Consider the following 23,053-nt stretch of genomic DNA (forward strand, 5'->3'; position numbering starts at 1 on the left):
TGGAGTAACTTGGGTGCTCCTGGGATTTTCCCTTTTGTTCTAAATGTAGGTTTTACAAAGGTGCTAGAGATGTAACTCACCGGCTCCCTGGTTTGTTACAGAAAAATGTTTTGCACATACTTGGGTAAGAGCCACTTGACCCATCGCTAACCCCAGCCCCAGCATCTTTGCGCCAAGCCTCTCATGGCTGTGCTCATGGCTCTGAGGGAACGTTCCCCAGCACCATCCCCTGAAGACTTGCAACCGCTGTGTCACGAGACGCCGTAACTGGCAGTGTTTGTTGGTTTTCCTCCCTGCCTCTGTCCGTTTACTGCCTTTTCCCGGGAGTTCACGGTGCCCCTCCTAACAGTGGTGATTACTGTGCTTTGGGCCTCTATTGACTGGGTGCCCAATGCTCAATGGAGGCCCGGGCAGCCCTCGGGGAGCAGGCCCTTGGCTGCAGTAAGGAGCTAGGTCAGTGAACACCAGGCGTCCATTTTCCACCCACCCACTGCGGCCTGGAAGTTTCTCATGTATGTTTTGTCCTTGAAAGTGCCGGTTGCTCACATCTGACAGCGGGGCTTTGGTCGGGTTTGGGAGAGCCTCTCCCTTCCGCACAACTCCTTCCTGCTCCGCTCAGATTTTGAAGAGCAACAACTGGGGGCGCAGGCACGGGCACACCACCTCAGCCTAAGGAAGAAGGATTTCCGAGTCACAAGGAGGCCTCCAGCTCTGCCAGCTCCCGCCTTCCGCGCCGCTGCAGACGGACAGGCAGACGGACAGGCACACGGCGCGGCCCGGCCCCGCCATTCCCGCCGGGCGCGCGGGGCTCCCAGCGGCCCGTGCCGGGGGTGACGTCAGAGGCAGGACGCTGCCAGGGCCCTCCCCGCCGCCCGGGGGCACTGCCGCCGCGCTCGAGCTTCTCCCCCCACGCTTTCCGCTTCCGCCGCGCACTTCCGCTTCCGGCCGCTCGAGGATGGAGGCGCGCGTGGCGCAGTCCGCAGCTCGACTGGCACGGCAGGTGCGGGCGGGGCCGGGCCGGGCCGGGCCGGGCCGGGGGAGAGCGGACGGCACGGCCGGAGCCGCCCCGGGGGCGGCCCCTGCCCCGCCGGCCCGGGCGGCTCTCCCTGGCGGGATCGGCTCCGTGCGGGCCGCCCCGGCCGCGGACAGAGCTGGGCCTGGCGGCACGTCCCGGAGGCCTCCGTCGGGGAAGGCGTTGAAGGTCCCTGGGGCTTTCAGGGGGGCGCAAGCGGCGGGCGAGCTCGCTGGGCGGGCGAGTGCGGCCGGAGGGAGGCTCCCCAGCTACCGGCTCTGGCTAGAGTCCTCAGCAGTACCTGGAGCCCGAGGCGGGTCTCTGGGCAGCAGCGAGGGGCCCGCCGGGCGCTCGGGGGGTGCCGGGGGGCGGAGGGCTGGTCTCGGACAGAAAGGCACAAAACAGGCGTTTCTCTGGAGACAAAAAGTAGAGTAAAAGCACTCTCTCGTTCCTGAGACCCTGTGTCATGCGGTCAGGGGGCGTGGTTCAGCTCATGGCACTTCTCAGCGAGGATGAGGGTTCAAGATGATGTTCTGCAAAAAGCTTCCCCAAAAAAGGCAACAGAAAGATGTCAGACAGGGTTTTGTGTGTTGCCGCCCTAGTTGTTTGTGCTGTTACTTTAGCTGGCTGCTCGCTGTGGTTGCCTTGCGAGAATTGCCCTGCGGCCAGGTGGGGCAGTGGGCAGAAGGGTGTCCTGCCCTCGGGAGAGGCAGCACCGGCTCCAGTGGGTCCTGAGAGCCCAGAGCAGCCAGAGAAGCGCTTTCGGAGGACCTGTTGGAGGGCAGGTATGCTAACAGCGGTCCTGGCTTTCTCAAACAGGATTATTGCAGCTGTGAAGTGCTTAGGGTTGGGGAAAAAAATGGTAATAACTCTTTCCCTTTTCAGTGACTAAAAGGAATAATCCAGTTGTCAGGTTTTTCCTAGCCAATGACTGATACTGACAGTAGAGCACAGAGGCAGCTTCAGTAAAACTTTGAATCCTACAGGTTCACTTCTCACATATTGTCCCAAGAGCATGTAACTGAGAGATTTTGGACGTTTGGTTTGTGGTTTTTGCCTATCGTACACATGTGTTCTTAAGCATCTTTTCAATACGTTTTCTACTCACAATTCAAACATACAATAAGCACTGCCATAAAATACAGAGATAATAAATCTGGCTGTTGAGTCTCTGCAACTCCTTTTTGCCTTTGTTTTTGCATTTCTCCTTTGTAGCTGCTAGGAGAGGAAGGGCATCTTGGGTATTCTGGTAAGGTGGTTCTCCCTTTGCTGTCACTGCTGTCTGGTCTTTAGTCCATAAACAAATTCCAGTCACTCTAAAGCAAAGCAGGAGGGACAGTGTTCAGCTCTTTAACTCCAGGAGGCTGAAGGAGGCCATGTGGAATTACTGAGCCTGAATCTCCTTGTCACCTCACTCCCAGCCATGTGCTTCCTGGTGCCAGCTCCAGCATGCCCTGGAGGAGCCCTCTGTGAGCCAGCTGGCAGAAATCATTAGCTCTTTGGGAAAATAACCCAACAAAGAGCAACGAGTGTCTGCCGAGTTACTGCACTGAGCCAGCTCAGCAAAGGCTTCGTGGAATAGTAGCAGAGAGAAAACTGAGAAAACTGTGCAGGAGGCAAGAAGGAGGGGAAGGAAGAGAGGTGCTGTGGCCCCTTTGCCATGCTTTCTCAGGCCATTTTCTCTCTTTTGTTTTTTTTTAAAATGTGATAGAGAAAAGCTCTATCACATTAAAGCTCAGAGACAGATGCTTATGCAAGTTTCATGTTAATTCAGTGGGGTCTTTGGAAGACGTTCTTATGTGCTGAGAGAAAATGTAAGGATGATTTTGGTCCTATTGAAAAAGCTATAGTTTTTTTGTATTCACAGGTGAGGGGAAGATTTCTAGTACTGAGCTGACCAAAGTGCCCTTGGAGATGTCAGCATGGCCTCATGTAATTCCCGCAGCTTCTCATGAGGTGGTCATCAGGTATGACCCTTTACTGACAAGTTGTGATATGTCCAGGGCTGTGCAGGTAGAATAATCCAGGTAGTGAAACTTTATGTCCTGAACAGCAGCTTCTTCCTTCCTTTTCTCAAGTACACATTTTGTAGATCAGAGGTGTATTGGCGTTGTCTCCCTTCCTCACTTGGATGGTACTGTGAGAGAGGAATTACAAGGAGTATCTGTAGTTTAATGTAGTAGTTTGTTTTTCATGTAGAATTTATAATACCTGTTTAACAACATCTAGCATTCATAGGTGATTTGCTAGAGAATTAGGTTTATTGGAGGTTGCTGTGATAAGGGGTGTTTATAACATGTGAATGTCTAAAGACCTTTTTCCAGGAGAGCTCAGAAACATGGTTATGGGTGTGGGGATCATGGAATATCTTAAGTTGGAAGGGACCCATAGAATCATTGAGTCCAACTCTTGCTCCTCGCAGGACTACCTAAAACTAAACCATATGACTAAGAGCATCATCCAGACATTCCTTGAACTCTGACAGGCTTGCTGCCATGCCCACTTCCCTAGGGAGCCTGTTCAGTGACTGACCACCCTCTCAGTGAAGAACCTTTTCCAAATCTCCAGTCTGAACTTCCCCTGATGCAGCTTCATTCCATTTCCTCGTGTCCTATCACTGGTCATCAGAGAGAGGAGGGTCATGAGTGGTGTTCCCTTCCTGACTGGCCCGTGAACCAGGGTGCCCTTGTTGCCGGTTTTGGAGCTGTTAGCTGTACTCAGCTGTGCAGCTGTCTCAGCCCAGCTGTTGTGATCTTAACCCCATTGATTTTGGAACTTAGTGTAATCATTGCTGAGTTCAGGCTTTTCTGCTGGGTGGTTTTGAATGAAAAGTTCGTTCCCTCATCTGTATGAGCTGTTGATGAGCACAAAAAGGGAGACTTAAATGGCAGCAGCAATACTGGGACAGGCAGCTAGACCACCGTGGTGAAACTTTTGCTTTCAGTTCACACTCAAGTAACATAAAGACTGCTACTGAAACCTTCTGCAGAAGAGGAGCACAAAACATTATAGGAAAATTGTGCTAGTCTAGCATGACACATTGGGCTTGGTCAAATCTGAAATGGAGCCAGCCTGAATGCCTCCTATCTGCAGGTGTCTGTGCTGTGGATTTACTGTTCTGGTGCAGTCATGGGAAAGAAGTAGATGAGACTTACTGAACTGTGGCATTGTTTTAGAGTTGTTTACCTCCTGGCCAAATCCAAGCGATTGGGATGCTAGTTGTTACCCTGTATTTGTGTGGGAAAAGCTGGGCCAGATGCCTGCCCCAGGGGTCGGTGATTCCTGAGAACCCTTGTTCTGGGTTCTCATGCACATGGATAAACCTCTTTCCTTATCCTCTCTTGTATTCTAACAATATGGAAAGAAGCTCCACTAAGATACTGGTCATCTCGCCTCCTGCGATTCTTAACTTGGGTGGCCAGAGGCATCTGTGATTATGGAGGAAAATCCAAATCGAATTTCTGTTCTGAAAAGTTTGACAATGGTACTGAAATATCTTGGTGGCTATAGCTTTGGGGGAATCTTTTAATGCAGGAAGAATAAATGTGAGCTGCTTGTTGGCTTGGGTATGTAGTGATTTTAATTTCAAAAGCAGAATGCAAATTTCTGGATCTGGACAATGTTTGTCCTCAATGCAAAACTCTCCTAAGGGTCTGACTTGCTAACCTGTCCTGAAGCTGGTGACTTTGCTAGAGAGAAGGTAATACTGGGTGGACACAGAATTTACAGATAATGTGGTATTAAGAGTAGAACATATCTTTGTGCTTTTCTTAAAGCACATTCTAGGGTGAGGGGGAGATGTTATGCATGTCACTGCTCTGATGTTCCTTTAAGTCAGTTTGTAGCAAAAACTTACAGTGAAACAACTGTAAAGTAATGCAATGAAATCTCTCTTGCGCTATTTTAAACTTGAAGTTCAGTCTGAAAATTTTTCAAGTGAGTCTGTAAGTTATATGAAATGCTACCAGGTCAGGCCAGTAAGAAAAGTAGAAAATAAATATTTTTTCTGTTGGTTATATGGGGGAAGGTATGTATATGTATGTGAGAGAAAAACAGTCTGGCTTTTGGGGGGGTCTGCCTTGGTTAAAAAAAGAAAAGACTGCAAAAGGAAAAGCTGCGATGCACTATTTGAAGGGAGTTATTTTTGAGATACAGCGGTGCTGTTCAATGATTTTAGTTGGCTAAATGCCAAACCAGAGGTTTTGATAAAGGTGGGGTTTTTTCCTCAAAGTCCTGTTCCTTCACATCTGAACCTGCAGGAAGCATCCTGTTCTCCTGTAGCAGAGAAGACCTTGAGGCTGCAAAGCGTGCTGGACGCTGAAGGGCAAATGAAGAATGACCTCAAAAGTACTTATTTTGAGCTTGCTCCACAAACAGCCCAATCTTAAGATGGTTTTGGCTCAGCTTAGGTTTTTTGAGCATCTGCAGTTAGTTACAGTGGCATTTGTGGGAGCTGTTGTTCAGGTGGACACATAAGACCAGAAAATTTGATGGCCCAATTTTTTTCCTTAATTAAATATTCTGATTGTTTCAAGAGCAACAAAGTAAATAAGCCTTTCTGATAATGTTTGGTGGCCTATTTGACTACAATAATAGCTGCCTCCTGCTGTGGGAGTTCTGGTAGAGGAGAGCCTGAATGAGTCAGGTGAGGGGCTGGCGAGCCAGGGTGGGGAGTGCTCCTAGGTGCCTCTCTCTCCATAGCGGCTTTGGGTCACTTAAATTTTTCAGTAGCCTCCAGACTTCCGTTTGTGAGCCAGGTTTGTGGCTGATGGACACAAAGCATATGATGGGGAGGACAAGAGATGGACAACAGAGATGAAGTTTCAGATATTTGGTTTCTTCAGGCGATGGAGCGAGGAAAATTACTGCTCCTTGCAGCAGCTTCCAACCATTGGGCTAAGACTGTCTGTTGAAGCATTTTCCTGTGCCCTGGGCTGTGAATTCTGGAGGGGCATGGGGAAGCACGGGGAAGTTTGTGTATTTGGAGCATAGAGGTCCACCTGAAATTCTTAATTGCTCCCGAATGCCTTATGTCCATTTTAAGGGAGAAGCCACACTGGAGGTAGGGAAGGAAAGGTGGTGTGGCAAGGCGGAAGTGAATGCATGCTGCAGAAATGGACCTATGAATTCCTTATGAAGCAGCATACTGTACTTCTTGGCATTCCTGTCTCCAGTTGGCGTTTGAGCTTGCTGGGGTTGTGTGAGTGTGCTTTCATGCTCTGGAAGAGAAACTGTGGCCTATGAGATGGTGAAACTGGCTGAAGGAGGCTTTAGGGAGTTTTAAGTCAAAACATTTGACATCTTTATTAGACTAAAAAAGCTGGAGAAAGTGCTTATTTTGGGAATGTGTTCATTAGCATGACCTGTTGTCTTTCTTGCATTTCTGTCTTGATATTATGAGATTATTATCTCACTGACTTTTTTTAAGAACGTTTCAGAATCCCTGTTTTTGACACAAATATAAACCACCTTTAAACATTAATTGTTTGGAATTATTAAACTTACATGTCATTGCTGTTACCTTTATGAGGCAAAACTAGAACTGTATCTAAGATCTTGCAGCTCCTCACCTTCTGTCCCCCCACTCCAAGAATTACTGTGTGACAATTGAATTTGCTTTTCAGGAAAGCGAGATCAAGTTGTTAACTGCAGAAATTGAGCGTCTGAAGAACTTTGGATGCTTGGGAGTCTCCCCGAGTTTGGAAGGGTTGCGAGACGAAAACGCAAAACTTAAGTATCGGTTAAATTTCCTTCGAAAGGTAAGGGAGTAAAGACTTAATGCTGTAGCATGTGGTTTTGTTCTCATTAAGACAAGCTAAATAAATGATGTCAGTTTGTTACAACTAGTGATGTGTGACAGTGTGCTCACTCTGCATTCTGAGACCTTAATTGTTGGTGGCACATCAGATATTTCTTGGTTCCTTAAACAGAAACCTACTTTATGAAAAATGGCAGTAGGTTAATAAGCCCACACTGTCAAGTCTTGGCTAGTCATGTAACGGGCAGCCCAGCTGAGGTCTGGATCCTACCAGGGTCACTGGCAAAGGTCTGAGAAGTAATGCAGCCCTGCATTCAGGGCAAGTGTTTGTGCTGGGATGTTCAAAGGGAGAAGCAGCCCTTGAATCACATGACTTTTATGTTGTATATGTTGCTCCTCTGCCTAGAGGTGTCAGCCAAATCTGTCAGCCATGCTTTGCCAGGCAGCCAAGGAAAAAAGTGGGATGTAACAGCTCCTCAGATGCTGTGAATTTAGCCTTCTGGATTTTGTTTTTTCAGAGCCTTCAAGAGGAAAGAAGTAAAACAGCAAAAAGCATGATTAATATCAACAGCTGTCTTCAGGAGATCTTTGGAGCTGCTATTGAAGCTGCCTACCCAGATTTAGAAAACCCTCCACTAGTAGTGACACCAAGTCAGCAGCCCAAATTTGGGGATTACCAGTGTAACAGCGCCATGGGCATAACACAGGTAAATCTGAACAGTCTTACAAAGGGAGTAAAAAATGGGGATGTTGTCTGTTGGAAGCTAAGTGATAGACAGCACAGCGAGAGCTGCAGTATTGGACCTGTTTCAGACTTGTTGCAGGCCTCTGGGCTGAGAATTCAGTGAGTATCTAATGGTATTTTAGGGCAAGCATTGGCCTTCACAGATTAGACCTTTAAACCTCTGTTTAGATGACTGGTATGAGACAGTTACATGAGTGTCATGCAGAAAAACTGCTCAGTTTGTGGGATCTAAATCAAATCAGGATTTAAGTGCTGCTTTGATTTACTAATGATGTGCAATTAACTACCAATTATTGAGCTATATGTTTGGAACTAACATCAGCAAAACAATAAATCACAATTCTGGACAGTTAGAAAATGTTGATAAACACCTACAAATCTCTAAATGTTCTTCTGTAACGCCAGGAAGGTATGATGTCGCCACACACGTTTGCACAGAGTTATGTGTGCACCCCCCCTTCTCACAGGGCAGGTGGGTTACAAACACGTGCCCCGTCTCTGGGAGTGTGGGTTCCCCTGGTTGCACACACGTCCTGTTGGCCTGGGTGCTGCAGCTTCCTACCGCCCACTAACGCACACGGCAGTGAGAAGGGGCCCAGGCACTCCCCTCTGTGCCCAGGTCCCTGTGTGCTGCATCCTGAACTGCCCTCCGTGAGCTCTGGCACAGGCCACTCGTGGCACCTGATGGCATGGGTCATTGTTGGGCTTGCGCAGAAGCTATGGTGCGCATGAAGCACCTTCTCACAGTGTCCAACCAGGTGTAGGCTACTGCTCAGGTACTGTTGTTTGTACTGCTTTAGCTGACTCCTTTGTTTCCTAAGTCTGTTGTTAATTCCCTGGTTACAGCTGAATTTGGCTGATTGTTGTTTTGTTCCTTTAAGCATTTTCAGTTTTGTGACAAATGCTTTTTCAGACGGATTTGAGCGTGCTATTCCACACACTTCTTGTGCTCATGTTCCTGTCTTATTGGCTGTTGTTACCCAAGCATTTGCTGAGGGGAGGCTGTGTGAGCATCCCCACATCTATGGTGGGTGGCATCTGTGTTTTCTTTTAACTGAGCAAAAGGCAGGAAACGTGGGTTTTTTTGTTATGATGTTCTGATCTTGGAGGTTTTCAGGCAACTGTAAGAATGGTTCCACTTTACAGAACACCTGTTACGTGCGTGCAAAGGAAGGAGTGGGGGTTTTTTAACATGGCTAGTATCAACAATTTCTTTGAAAATTATGGCATTGCTGCTTTCTGGAAGATATTTGGTCAAAGAGGACCCAAACAGAATAAGAGGCACTTCAGGAGTTACTCAGGGGGCTGGGATTGTGCTGAAGTAAAACCAGAAGGTGGGGGAGAAAGAAGGTCGTACATTCTAGCTTAGGTGCTAAAGTGACCAAACTTTCAATGCATTGATGCCTTTGAGTGAAGAGGTAGACTCGTAATTACAGATCTTTTATTTTGCAATCTCAACATAAGCAATTTTTTTTTTTAAGTGTTCTGTTGTCAGTTCACCTTTATTAATCTATTAGACTGATAATCTTGACATCAAACTTGCACCGACACACATGGAATTCTACTCTCCCAGGTTGTTATGTGCAGCCACTATGTCTGTTGTCCTGCCACAATGAGTTTGACTCCTGGGCAGCATCGATACGTGCCAGCCAGCAGGCTCTTGGTCTGAAGCGCCAAGGTGGAAACAGCCCTCACAAATACATGTTGTCTTCCCTTGGTCTCGTTAGTATATTGTGACTGGGCTCCATCCAGAGGAGCACCCTGGGAGACTGCACTGACACGGGCTTTGGGAGCTCTGCCATTTTTTTGACCGCTGCTTTACCCCAATTAAGTCACAGTTGGGATTCTCGAGCAGTCCTGGCTTCTCAGTGTTGACATAACTCGGTGTCTGAATGGTCCCCTTCAAGCCAGAGTTTCAAGTTCCAGATTGTCAGCTGTACTGGTAAATATGAGTTCCTAGTATTGGGCTTGGCTATAGAGTTCGTTCCCTGGAAAGGCACGCCGTATAAGCTGGGCCTGCGGTTGGCAATACAGACGCGTGGCAGCACACTCAGAGTGTATCAGCACAGCAGAGCCAGGGGATGCAGTGCAGTCGTTTACCTCTGAGAGCAGCAGGTTATGTACTTTCCGTCAGCCTAAGTTTTAGGGACTTGGCTGTGGTGCACGTCTCCCCGTAGAGCCTTGCTCCCCCAGGGTGTCCCCTGTGCAGAGCAGGAACACCTGTCACCGTGACTGCCAGAGGAGCAGGAAGTGCCCTGACTCGCAGGCAGCATGAGTACGTGCCAGGCAGCAGCCTCTCCCTGCAACGCGCTCATGTGGAAACAGCCCTCACAAATACATATTGTTTTCCTGGGAGCTCGTTAGCATATTAATGCCTGGGGTTTGAGCCAGCAGCTCTGCCTGCTCCTTAGAGTAATAGGAGTATGGTGACTGTTTCTGGAATGATGCAGATACGTGCCCGTAATCTGGTTTTGCATTTATTTTTCCTGTAGTTTGCATTTTGAGTAGCATTAAAGGCTACAGAGGTTTTATTTTCTTGCCCATTCTAAGCCTTTACCATCTTGTACGGATGCTGTTATGATCAACTGTATGACAGGTTAAACAGGAAGCTGAAACTTAAGTAGAAGTCACATTTTGCAGCAGCCTGCAAGTTAGCAAATACAAGCAGTAGTGAGTGTAAATTCTGAATTGCCAAAGAGGTACATGCTCTTTGTGGTCTTGATGGGCGTGAGGTAATAGATTTTCAAATATGTCACAGTAAGAATGGAAAATCGTGTCCTCAAAAACAAATAGCTGTGGTAGTTTTATACAGTGTGAATGTAGTGTTTTGCAAGGGACAGGTTGGGCTAGCTTGCAGAATCCTCCTAAAGGGTGTTTCTCTAAGATTTGCAAAAAGCTATGTGAGAAGATGCTTTAGGAATGGGCAGAGAAATCATGGACTAGATGATCTTTGAAGGTTCCTTCTAACCCAAACCATTCTGATTCTATCATTGTATGTGAACTCGCATCATGTTATTGGAGTTCCTTGTAGTGGGCCATTTATGTCTGGAGGGAAAAGGAGAGCTGCATTACCAGCAGTTTTTCTGATGCACTTAGAAGAACATTGGGCAGTGTTAGGATTATCTTTGGTTGCTTGGGTTGTTGGATTTTATTTATTTATTCATTTATTTATTTATTAACTTTGAGTCTAAGGTAGGACAGAAGGCAGTTTGCTTTGGTTGCTTTTAACCATAAATCAGCAGACTTGCTCTGAAACCACACTCAGCATATACTGTAGGCACAGTTCAGAACTTCAAATACGAATTCTGGCAGAGCTGAGGATACCTGTGAGACTGATGAACAAGACTTTGAAGCAATGTGAAGGACTGTGCCAGCTATATTGAGTTTTAAAGAGTTTGTCCCTCTCTCTAGCTTAGAGAAATACAAATTTGCCAAACCACTAAAGAGGTTTTGAAAAATGACCCTGGAAGATTTTCTTCTGACATAGGGGCTACCCTTTAATTACCCTTAGCAGAAGGGAGTGAACATGTTGAGTCTAATTAGACTTCTGCTGTGTAGAAAGAGCTGATCTAATCTGTAAAATTTGCTAGAGATGTTTTTTTGTGTGTGTGTGTCTGCATCATGAAGCTGAAGGATCATGAGGATCTTTCAATGCCGCAGTATCTATGCTTTCTGTTTCACTCTATAGAATGTTTTGGAGGACTGAATTTTACTTGATCTTCTCGTTGTGTTTCAGATACTGCTCAAAACTAAGGAACAGAAGGTTAGCCCAAGAGAAATTGCTGAGAAAATATCGAAAAATATTCCTGCCAACGAATGCATCGAGAAGGTTGAAATTGCCGGTCCTGGTGAGATAGTTTCATGTTACACACTTTGTATGTTTTAAAGCTGATAGGGTGATTTTATACTGGGTGGTGATCAGGGAAGCTGAGTTGAGTTCAACTATTTTGTGATTTAAAACTGCAGTTACAGGGTGAATTAGGTTCTTCTGTCTTGGTGAGCTTTGTAGCCCTCAGACTTGTGCAGCAAGCAGAAAATCTACCTATTAGAATTGGCAAGTGCAATCCTGAGCCCTTTAATTAGCCATTTTTCCACTGATCCTTAAGGGACCAGTTTTTCCCCTTTGAAAATTGGTGATGGGTATCAGGCCACAGTCATGAAATCACAGCAAAAATCGATATGCCCTTCTTGCTGTTGCTTGCATGGTGAGGAGACCTTGTCCTCTCAGCACTGAGATGCTGGAGTAGCAAGGAGGTTATTAATTGCTGCATCTGTTTTGTCCCTGTGACCCAGGAAGAAACACAAGGGCTCCTATTCCTTAGGGCTGCAGCATAAATACAAAAACCACATGGCACAGCCCTTCGAGTGCTTGGGCAGAAGCTTGTTCATTAGCTCTGTGAAGCAGGAGAAGTAAAACTGGTTTTCCACAGCATGGATTATCCCAGGTGTAACTATGTTTTAGGATATTAATTTAAACAAAGGAGACAAAGCAGGATTTGGTTTTGCATTCTACAAACCCTGGCAAGATTATTTATTTTCTCATAAAAAACTGGTTTTATAAATTCATCTTTGAGTGACAGTGCAAAAAGGAGTTATATCGGTGGGCTAGCTTGCAGAATCTAACTCCTACAGTAAAGGCTATAGTGTGAAACAGACTCTTGTAATCTGGGAACAGAAATTGTCTTCTAGTGGCAGCTTTGTTGTCCTGTTGCTGGAAAAATTTTTTGTTTTGTCGAGCTAACTTCGTATGCTCTTGTCCTTGATGCGAGGAAACAGAAATCCAAAGGGGAAGGAAACAAAAAGTGGTTTGAGGCACTTCTGCAGCCTCAGCACTCATTGCTGATTTTCTCCTCTAAAGGTTTTATCAACGTCCACTTGAGAAAGGATTTTGTATCAAAGCAGCTGAGCAGTTTATTGGTGAATGGAGTTCAACCACCAACTGTTGGCAAAAAGAAAAAGGTACGGGAGTAAGTGCATAGGCATCCTGCTCCCATATAGATGAAAAGTGCTGGACTGCAGGTAGCTTTGAAATTCCCCCCTGAAGTGATGTGCTGAGCAGATGTCCATGTCAGCTGGTTGTTACAGCGGAGTAAATGGGATGTGACTTAGGGACTGGAGGCCATGGGGTAGCCCGTATGTACCCAATGTGGTCTCTGGTGAGTGAGGGACAGGGCTCCCCAAGGACGGTGTGTTGTGCCAAGGTCAGTCTGGGAGTGATCCCTGACCCTCTGCTGGGTGGGTACAGCAGAGCCCCAGGCTGGAAGCCTGCTCTGGTGTCCCCCACTGGGCCTTCTCTGTTGCTGTGTGCTGTTGGCAGCAAAGGGGGTGTGAGGGGCAGTGGAGGCGAGCTTTGTTCTCCCCCACCCCCCAACAAAGCCCAGATTAAACACATGGGGTGTGGTAATGACTGCTGCCTTTTATTCATTTTTTCCTTTGGTACTGTGTTTAAGGTGGTGGTGGATTTTTCATCCCCTAACATTGCAAAGGAGATGCATGTTGGCCACCTGCGCTCTACCATCATTGGAGAAAGCATGTGCCGACTGTTTGAATTTGCAGGTTATGATGTTTTGAGGTGAGAGTCGACTTTTGGGTGGGATGGGCTTGTTTGACTAAATTTATGCAATACTTATCTCTATGCTTTGGTCTGTATTGGTCTTTTTTTATAAGCACATAACAAATAATCCTTTATGTGTAGTAAGATACTAAGCTGAGCAAGTGTAGCAGGGTTAGGAATCAAGATGGGCAGCAGCTTCATTGCAGTGAAATTGAGGGGGCTTGCCTCGTTTTGATTTCTGATATTCTGTGTGTTTCTTCTTTTAGGATATATATTTTTTAAAATGCATGTATTTTAAAGCATATGTTTGAGAAATCATTATTATTGTGCTCTTTGATTGCTTCAAGGTTAAACCATTTAGGAGATTGGGGCACCCAGTTTGGAATGCTCATTGCTCACCTCCAAGACAAATTTCCGGATTACTTAACTGTTTCTCCTCCCATTGGGGATCTCCAAGCCTTTTACAAGGTATTTGTAGCAAATAAGTGTGATACTTATGTCAACATCTGAAAAGCAGATGGAGGAGCTTTACAAATTGCAGCATAGTTTTGGAGAAACAAAAGAATTGTATCACTGTTAATAGATTATTGCAATAACCTGTCACTGGGTAATGAATTGCAGTATCTGGTATTGCATTGTCTGTATGGGGCATGATTAAAGGGCTTTGTAAGCATGCTGCCTCTCTGTCTTTTGAGATGAGTATGCTTGGAGAGCCTGTTATGAATGTTAGCTTGTTTCAGGGGAGAAAGAGGTGCTTTTTCATGTAGTGTGTTTTACCGTAGGAATCCAAGAGGAGGTTTGACACAGAGGAGGAATTTAAGAAACGTGCCTACCAATGTGTGGTGCTGCTGCAGAGCAAAAACCCAGACTTCATTAAAGCATGGGAACTGATCTGTGATGTGTCGCGGAAAGGTGACTTTGCCAGATTTGGAAACACGTCTCAGCAGTAGAACAGTGTGGCTTTCCTCACCTTTATGTCTGAGTCCATCCTCTAGTTTCCTTTTGAAAATCACTGCCACACTGCTATGAGAAGCTTAAAGAAAAAAGCCAATACAACCAAAGTACTGGGCTGTCTGTGGAGGCTTTCAGCTAAATCTTTTGTCTCCTGAGTCCTAGTCTGATGGCTTCACCAAGAGATGAAAAATGCCTTTAGGGACTTGCTGTGCCTGTTGGTAAACATAATTCCCACTGTGTGCATTTAATGGAAGTATTTTGTTCTGTTTCCCTCCTCAAGAGTTCCAGAAAATCTACAACTGCTTGGACATCACACTCATAGAGAGAGGAGAATCTTTCTACCATGAGATGATGAAAGACATCGTGAAAGAGTTTGAAGATAAAGGTGAGGCTTTTGGTCTCAGAGTCAGAACTCCTGCAGCTGTCAGGATGAGCAAGGTAACCTCCCTCCTCTTGAGAGAGGCTTAGAACTGATGTTTTTGAAGTTGCATGTTCCCCACTCTTGCTCTTTTTCTCAGCCACATTTCCTGAGTGGACCTTTTGTGGTGTTTCCTCCCAGAGAATCATTAGCAGAATTAATTCTTGTATGTTTCATTCCAGAAAGCTTGCATCTTTCTTGCTGACACCAAAAGCAGTTTGTCTGTGATATTTGTAGGCAATAGCATGAGGTAGTACTGGATTTTATTGTATCCTTGTTAGATAGTCAAGGAGCGATATATGACAGTCTTCCTGGTCTTAGTGTCGTGCCTGTATGGGAACTTTGTCTGAGAAATCTCTGTGAAGACAGTGGCATTTTTGGATCATGTTGACTTATAAACTGGCAAGAAGCCAAATGGAGCATAACAAGTATCTGGTTTTATGTGTTTCCTGTCTGGATTTGGCAGTTGTTGAATCTGACCATCCGAAGAGTTCTGACTAGCCTTATCTCTGAAAGACTTTGTGATGCTGTTTTTGTGGCTGTAAAGGTGGATCTGGATGCCAGTGACAAGAGTTTTTAAATTCAGTTAGGTCTGTTCTGGTAAGGCCGGATCTGTACAGATCTGCTTCCTTGTGCATAGTGTGAGTTATGGAAGTGCAGTACAGAATGTGACTAGGTCAAGGGAGTTCTCATTTAGGTTTTTTCATATTTTGAGCCATTAATTATTTGATAATGTGAGTGCATGACCTTTTCTTTTTGGTAGCATCCAGGAAGGCAAGTGTTTCTGCCTGTGCTGAAACAAATTCAATACGACAAATTCAAACAAATTCAATATGACACAGAATGTTTTCCATTGCTTTTCTAGGATTTGTCCAGGTTGATGATGGCCGGAAGATCGTGTTTGTCCCAGGTTTCCCTGTCCCATTGACGATCATGAAATCAGACGGAGGTTACACATATGACACATCTGACTTAGCTGCTCTTAAACACAGGCTGTGCGAAGAGAAGGCTGATATCCTTATTTATGTTGTTGACAGCGGCCAGGTGAGTATGCCAACCTCTGCTGTCACTGCTGGTACAGATCATCAGAAAATGTGTTAAATAACAGATGCAACAGTAACATAGGTAGAATGCCATAGGGTTTTTAGTGTGGTATATTTACTCTTGTCCTTCTCAGTGTAATGGTGAATCTAGTTTGGTGACTGGCGGTCTCCATGAAGAGCCCCTAGAACTGATTGATTAGGGAGAGACCCAGTTAGTACTGGAGGTGGGTGAAGCCTAAATCTCAATAGATCTGGAATGAGATTTGTACTGCTTGTACTTGGGGGTCTCCTTACCTGGGGAGATGCAAGGTTGGCAGCTCTGTATCTGAGCAGTGATGGGAATTTGCCAGTTGCTGCTTCTGTAAGCCAGGAAAACTCTTTTAAACATTGAACTTTCTGAAGTGGAATTTTCCTGTGGAGCTAGAAACATTTTAAGTCTCATTGTGAAGGAGATAAAGCTGGGAAGAAAACTGTACCTGGTGGAGTGGGTTGAGAACCATTTGTTGGTATTCATTCCTTGCAGTCGGTGCATTTACAAACAGTGTTTGCAGCTGGACAGATGATTGGCTGGTATGATCCCAAAGTAACCAGAGTGGCCCATGCCGCGTTTGGAGTGGTGCTTGGAGAAGACAAGTAAGTCTTTGGATGTAGTTTTTTCTCTGTATGTGCTCTGAAGAGGATGTTTCAGTGAACGCAGAAGACTTGCTCTTGTTTGTTGACAAGTATGTATGTGGCATGTCAAAAAAAAAAAAAAGGGCACTGCATTCATGCTGTTAGTCGTAACTGTGTCATTTCATTGTGTGTCATGGTCCTTGATGCATATAGTCACTGGTGCTGTGGTCAGGTTCCCTCTTGGGCCTGGCTTCTGCTGCCTGGCATTTGGGGAGGGGCACTGGGAATGGCTGGTGGAAGTACAGTGGAAGCTGATGTGAATACTGGGAGATGGCAGCAGTAAAGGCCATGCTTTCCTTTATTGTTGATCTGCCTCATGGTGGATGAAATGAACGTTGGGAAAAGAACCTCTGTGTCCTGGTCTGTAAGCCAGGCCCTTGTGCTCCAGAGTTGTTCTTGTGTCTCTGTGAAGGTGTGGCTAAACCAGTGTGCTCTGATGGTCACGTGCCGTTGCAGACCGAGTGGTTTTGCTGTAGCTTTGTTACAAAAGGAAAGGTGACTTGCTGGGCTGGGTGGGGGTCTGGCACTGGTATTGTGTTCTGCCTAATGTCTGGAACTGGGACAGTTCTGACTGTTGGAGCCTTCCTGGTCACCCCTCCTGGCCACCCCATGGGTGTTATCTGAGATTCCCATGTTTTGTGGGAGTGTTTTGCCTCTTATGCAGGTGGTCATTTTGACTGTGTGTTTTCAGGAAGAAGTTCAAAACTCGTTCAGGGGATACAGTGCGTCTTATAGATCTGCTGGAGGAAGGGCTGAAACGAGCCATGGACAAGCTGAAAGACAAGGAACGGGACAAGGTAGTTGTGACAAATTGCTTATCTTTCCTGAGAACTTCCCAGATTTATTCACAGACTTACGGTTTCCGCATTCTGGATGTGAGCTGAGAATATGGACACTGCCAAACCACCCAGGAGATGCCATGGGTTGTGTACACAATCAGTGTGATTATTTGATGGCAGTTCAGGCAAGGTGCTGTCATGGGTGAAGAAGAGCATCCCTGAGTACAAAGCAGTGAGAAAATGTGAGCAGCAGGCAGCATGCTGGCCTCTGGCTGGTACTGCAGAGCTTTTTGAGGGCGGGGGAGGAGAACTGGGCCTGGCAGGGTAGCTGGCCTTGCAGGTACCATCAGGTCTCACTGGTGTGATGGCAACAGTGGTGACTCCCCCTGGATGCAGGAAGTGGTAGCAGAATATAAAGTTGCAGCCTTGGCCTGCTGGGCTAGTGGTGACTTCTGGTGATGGATGGTTGGGGATCTGCAGGGGGCTTTGGCATCAGGCTTCACCCTTTCCCTTGGAGGCTATGGCTGAGTTTGCTGGAAGCCCTCTGCTTAATGAGATTTCTGTCTGTCTTGGATCCTGATGGCCTGGAGAGAACTGGACAGTGTGGGACATGGAATGGAACAGAACGACCAAACTCTGTCCAAGCACTGTGTGAGGCAGTGGAATTGGGAAGTGCAGCTCCTTGGTGCTACGCAGCGTAGGGTGAAAGTGAAAGGTCCCTTTTTAAACAGGAACATGAGGAAGCACAGAAAAAAACATCTTTAATATCTCCCAAGGGCTCATATGACTCGGACACAAAGTGCTTTGCCATGCTGACAGGGCACTGTTCCACCAGAGAGGGGTTTTATGAGTGCTTGGGCTGTCCAAAATGCTATAAGGGTAGGAGGCCATGTGTTTGTTATGTGTACATGCAGTTTGTAAGAAGCAGGAGCACAGTATGAGCATCAGACCTGTATGGCAGATAGTACATGATGGGGCACAGAGGTCCTGTGGGCCTTCAGATGTAGAGGGAGTCAGCCTTACCTGGGCAGGGCTGCAGTGCCATTTGATTGCAAGAGAAGTGAGGGGTGCATGAGGGGTTGTCTGGTGCCCCAAGGTGGAAAGGGGTGTGACCCTTTCACTGAGTACCACGTGGGTAAAATCCCCTCAGCAGCCTGGGTTTTCCTCTTGGGCCGTGCTGAGTGGCCAGGGCTGTGTGTTGCGGTTTGTGATGCCCACGTAGCATTCTTCCTCATGACTGTTACCTATTTTGAAATTGCAACAGGTCCTCACAGCAGAAGAGCTGAAAGCTGCCCAGACATCAGTTGCTTTTGGATGTATTAAATATGCAGATCTCTCCCACAACAGACTAAATGATTACGTATTCTCCTTTGACAAGATGTTGGATGACCGAGGAAACACAGCTGCATATTTGCTGTATGCCTTCACACGGATCAGGTAGGCTGAGTGCTGGGAGTCGCTTGGAGTTGGTCTCTGATACTCTCTGCATCTTTATTGCAAAGGGAGATGTGGGGAAAGGGGTGACTTACTTAGTTGCATCAGTGCTGTTAGGGGTAGTTGGTAAGAGAAGTCAGCTACGCTGGTATGTGCCATAGGCAAGATCTTATTTGTCCTTGAAAATGGTGTCCTCTGCTATCTGAAACAGGGCTCCTCTGTGTGACATGCATCCCGGGCTTTTAGCTAGCAGGGAGGGAACTGTGGGAGTTTCTGGTAATTCCATTAGAAGTTTTCGGTGGTTGGAGAAGGGTGAGTGTCTGTTCCAGCAGCTGCTTATCTCAGGTGTCACTGTACCCCACACAGTTCTTCTGGCACCCTGAGCCCCAGTTTGCTTGGCAGCATCAGCTGTCCTTGCCGAGGCATGGGCCCAGAGCACATCCCTCCCTGTTCCTCTGCAGTGCCCTGTTGGATCGCTCCGAGGGCAGTGCCTCCCTGTGTGTTCCCAGGGCTGATTGCTCTCTTCTGGCCTGGTAACCCAGGACTGGGCAAGTGAGGAGATCAGCGGGTGACCTGTGCTAGCCCTGAGACAGGCCAGACACGTGACCAACTACAGACTGGCCCTGGGGCAGGTTGAGCAGTGAGACCCTCACAAGCAGACTGTATTTTGGATCGTTTCAGGGCTATTGCTCGCCTAGCCAATATTGACGAGCAGATGCTGCGGAAGGCAGCCAGGGAGGAGGTGCTCATCCTTGACCATGAGAAGGAGTGGAAACTGGGAAAGTGCATCATGAGGTTCCCTGAGATCTTGCAGAAGATCCTGGAGGACTTGTTATTGCACACGCTCTGTGACTACCTTTATGAGCTGGCCACCACCTTCACTGAGTTCTATGACAACTGCTACTGCGTTGAGAAGGACAGACAGAGTGGTGAGTGTTGGCCTAGGGGTGCTACGTGTGCCTATGTCACATACCATGGTACAGGCGATCTGTGGGGCATTTCCCTGTGCTGGGAAGGCCATTGTCACACTACTTGCTGCTGCAGAACAAGTGTTGTACGTGTGGGAGGACTGAAGGTGGCTGGCACAGCCTGTGTCATCATCTGCCTGTGAAGCAGGAGGGTTGAGTAGAGAGTTGCAAGCAACCAGGCACCTGGAACCATGAGGGCTGGTCAGTCTGCCTGGCTTGGGGAGAATGGGAGGGGACTCAGTGTGCCCAGTCCCAGGGCCAGGTTGTGGGCAGATGGGGTTCCCCTGGGGAAGGCGGTGTTAGTTGTTCTGAGCAGCTGCTCCAGCTCCTCCGTTGGTGTTTTGCAGGCCAGATCGTGAAGGTGAACATGTGGAGGCTGCTGCTGTGCGAAGCCACTGCCACCATCATGGCCAAAGGATTCGACATCCTGGGGATTAAGCCTGTGCAGAGGATGTAGCTGTGCCCTGTGGGGTGACAATAAAGGGACTAAAAAACTGGAGATGTCTCTGTCTCTTGGGGTGGGGTTGTGGTAAGGGAAGATGCTGTAGGGGAGCAGCACCCCCTTAGGAGAGAAAGGAAGGAAGGAATGAAGGGCAAGGAGGAGGTAAGGGAAGAAGGAAAGAAAGGAGGTGGCGAGGGAGGAAGGAAGGAAAGTAAGAAAAGGAGAGAACAGGAGCATGGCTTCGGAAGCCGCAGGTACAGAGGCAGACAAGAGGTGCCATGGGCACAGCTCGGAGCAATTCCCTGTGCAGGAGCCAAACCCCACAGGCCCAGGTCCAGGGCTGCTCTGCTTCAGTTTGCAGAGTTTAAGGACTGAGAACTCAGAACACCCAAGAGCACCTCCAGGAATCCCTCTAACCACAGTACAGTCACCCACACTCCTAGAGCCAGTCTTACTCTGATGACTCCTGCCATCCTCTTTACCTTATTTGCCAGGTGTGAGCAGATCACCCAGCTTTTGATGTAATCTCTGGCATCCCTCAGCAGAGCACAGAGCTTTCAAGGGAGCCAAGCAGTCTCACTGCAGCCCAGCAGTGTGAGGCCCTGGTGCTCAGCATGCTTGTCTCATGGAAGTTGTTAGTCAGCTGATCTAGGCAACAGTCAGGTACCTGCAAAAGAGATCAAATATCACACTCAAGGACTGAACTTTAATGTAACACACCAGGGAGGTGTGAAGCAACACCACTTACCAGGACAATGGAGTACAGGCTGTGGGGTGTACCCCCTACAAGCAAACACACATCTGCATCACTGCCCTGTGCAGGTGGCCTGTACCAGCCCTCAAAAAAGGGGTGGCTTCCTGACTGCCTCTCAGAGGACAGCAGTGTTAGTTTGTATGCTGTGGGAGCAGCACCATCAGCTGCCAGCAATGCTGGGGTAGGCAGGCAGGCAGCAGTTTTACCTGGAGGAGCAGGAAGCCCAGGGGAGGAGCAGATCGATTAACTACATTCCCTCAGAGGACGACACCAGGGAAATGCCTTTCCCTGCAGCAGCCATGTTTTGAATCCCTACAGAGTCAGCAAACCTCTTTGCTGCGTGCATATCCATTTTGAGTAACCACAAGGCCAACTACAAGGCAGCGGGCCATGGCTCCCGCCTTTGCTTTGGGGTTTGTTGGAAGCTCCGCTATGCGAGGTAAAGCAGCACAGAAATGCGGCTTTGCTACCATTAGAGAGTAGGTGTTGCACTTGATTTAGGTGCTTGCTGGTGTATGCATGTGTGTGTATATAGTGCGTATACATATATATCTGTATATACAGAGAGATAAAAAAGATATACATATCTATCTTATCTAATATCCCAGGTTCTTTCCCATATAGACAGATGGGGGGGGGGAGAGCTTGGCTATGACAGCTAGACAGTGCCTAGCACCTAATGGCCATGCATCTGGCACTTCAACAAGCACACACCTGTGCAAACAGGCATTCCTGATGGCTGAACAATGCCCACAAACAAAACTAGACCTAGCTCTTGTGCCACGCTGGCAACAGCACGACAGCCATATGTGCTGGGGGCTTCACCAACTGCCCAAACCATGTGCTGAGCTACCTGACCACCTCCTGTGTACACGTGTGCACACACCCGCAACCTGTGCCGTGGCCATGCTCTCCCTCCCAAGGCTGGGCCAGGTGCAGGCAGAGGCCAGGCACCTGTGGAGCACCCACCATGGAGTCGGGGAGCAGCAGGGGCCAGCTGCTCCAGGGGGCCGGGGCACTGAATGCGGTGCCATGGGGTAGGGCAGGACAGTGCCTCACCAGCCAGAACCCCATCCTACCGTACCTGAGGGAGACGCAGGGCAGGCCCGGGAATGGCAGTGGCAGCCAACTGAGAGTCCCAGTCGCAGGTGCATCCATCAATGCCGAGGCGAGGCCGAGGCCAAGCCAGGCAGTGTCAGGTTCAGTGGCAGTAACAGCGTCAGCCGCAGTCCAGCGATGGCCAGCAACGCCCACAGTGACCAGGCAGGGCCAAGCGTCAGGGTCCAGGTCCAGAGCAGTGGGTGCATGTCTAGGCACAGGCATGGCTGGCTGCCCCACCCAGTTGCCTGCAGGCTCTTCTCAAGGTCACCAGCAGAAGGAGGACAGCATTCTCCAGGCGGTCCCTGGGTGCCAGCACCAAATCTCTCCCCTGGCAGGGCAGGGGGCACACCAGCAGGGCCCTGGCACCCCTCAGTGAGGGGCAGCCCCACAGATCACAGGCCTGGCATCAGCAGCACTTGTGAAGCGCCCTGGTCGTAGCAGGAGCGTGCAGGATGTCCACAGGTCCAAGGGCAGCTCAGAGTCCCTGTGGGGCTATTTCAGGGGGCCATGCAGCCAGCGATGGGGCCAGCTCCTATGTTGCCAGGGCTGACTGTAGGGTGTGAGGCAAGTATCAGGGTACCCCAAGGGGCCTCAGGGCTGGGCAGAGGGGTTCAGGCCACTGCTGAGGAAATGGGGACCCACGGTTGGGCTGGGGATGAAGGGGTCACTTAGGAGCCCTGGCCAGGTTGGGGACTGATGCCATGGGGAGATCGGACCCCAGGCTGGGCTGGGGGGGTGGGTGTCACTCAGAAGCAAGGGGCTGGTTGGGGGGCTCAGTGCTGGGGGTGCCCTGGGGCAGGGCCATGTGCCAGTTCAGGGGAGCCATGGGGCATTGGCTCCTGCGCAACTGTGGTGCTGGAGCGGAGTGTGAGGAGGCCGAAGCTGACTGTTGGGTGCACCAAGGGCTGGCAGCCCCCTGAGGGAAAGGGGCCGGGAGTTGAGCAGGATAACAGGGCTGGCAGGGCAGTTGCCCAGTCCCACAGTACCTGAGCTGGGCCAGGGATGGCAGCCAGGGTCAGCCAAGAGTCCAGATCATCAGATGCATCCATGGTGATGCGGTCTGATCAGTTGAGCCAGGAAGGTGAGTCAGCAAGGGAGGGGAGGTCAGGATCAGGTCCAGTGACAGCAATCAGGATCAGCCACAGTCTAGTGATCGCCAGGCAAGTCCATAATGACGAGGAAAGGCCGAGGTCAAGCCGGGAAGTCAGTCTGTGGGTCAAGGTCCAGGTCCAGATTACTGGGGTCTATGGCCAGGCACAGGCATGGCTGTTGCTCCGGCCAGGCCCCAGCAGCAAAACGTCAACTTCAACCTGCTCCCACAAGAAGGGATGGTCATCCCTGGCCGGGGCCTCCCTGCAAGAGCATATGGCAGCCTCTGCCCCACAGGTAGTCTCTGAGTTGTCCCCAAGCCCAGGGAGT

The 23,053-nt window shown here is 48.5% G+C and overlaps 2 protein-coding genes across 5 annotated transcripts in view; one reads left to right on the top strand and one right to left on the bottom strand.

Moving 5' to 3' along the window:
- The first annotated feature begins 924 nt into the window (after positions 1-924).
- On the top strand, positions 925-19,836 carry RARS1 (arginyl-tRNA synthetase 1). Of its 2 annotated transcripts, XM_072872018.1 has the most exons (16): positions 937-1,000; positions 2,880-2,979; positions 6,637-6,771; positions 7,289-7,477; positions 11,252-11,363; positions 12,374-12,474; positions 12,966-13,087; positions 13,417-13,537; positions 13,852-13,981; positions 14,304-14,408; positions 15,307-15,485; positions 16,008-16,117; positions 16,848-16,953; positions 18,200-18,372; positions 19,051-19,298; positions 19,685-19,836. In XM_072872018.1, the coding sequence occupies exons 4-16, from the start codon at positions 7,325-7,327 to the stop codon at positions 19,792-19,794; spliced, it is 1,770 nt and encodes a 589-aa protein (XP_072728119.1). In that variant the 5' UTR covers positions 937-1,000; positions 2,880-2,979; positions 6,637-6,771; positions 7,289-7,324; the 3' UTR covers positions 19,795-19,836. The 2 variants fall into 2 exon arrangements, with proteins under 2 accessions (XP_072728118.1, XP_072728119.1); XM_072872017.1 differs by lacking the exon at positions 2,880-2,979 and having other exon boundaries at positions 925-1,000.
- The window catches only part of LOC140656378 (rho GTPase-activating protein 7-like), a 54,207-nt gene continuing 50,819 nt past the window's right edge, over positions 19,666-23,053 (bottom strand). For all 3 annotated transcript variants that reach the window (XM_072872014.1, XM_072872013.1, XM_072872016.1), the window contains 3 exons: positions 21,618-22,843; positions 20,262-20,446; positions 19,666-19,801 (listed from right to left, as the gene is read on the bottom strand). In XM_072872014.1, coding sequence (XP_072728115.1) covers positions 22,826-22,843 — 18 coding nt within the window. In that variant the 3' untranslated portion in view covers positions 19,666-19,801; positions 20,262-20,446; positions 21,618-22,825. The remainder of the gene's footprint in view (positions 19,802-20,261; positions 20,447-21,617; positions 22,844-23,053) is intronic.

This window comes from Ciconia boyciana, chromosome 9 (assembly GCF_034638445.1).
Source record: "Ciconia boyciana chromosome 9, ASM3463844v1, whole genome shotgun sequence".
NCBI lineage: Eukaryota > Metazoa > Chordata > Aves > Ciconiiformes > Ciconiidae > Ciconia > Ciconia boyciana.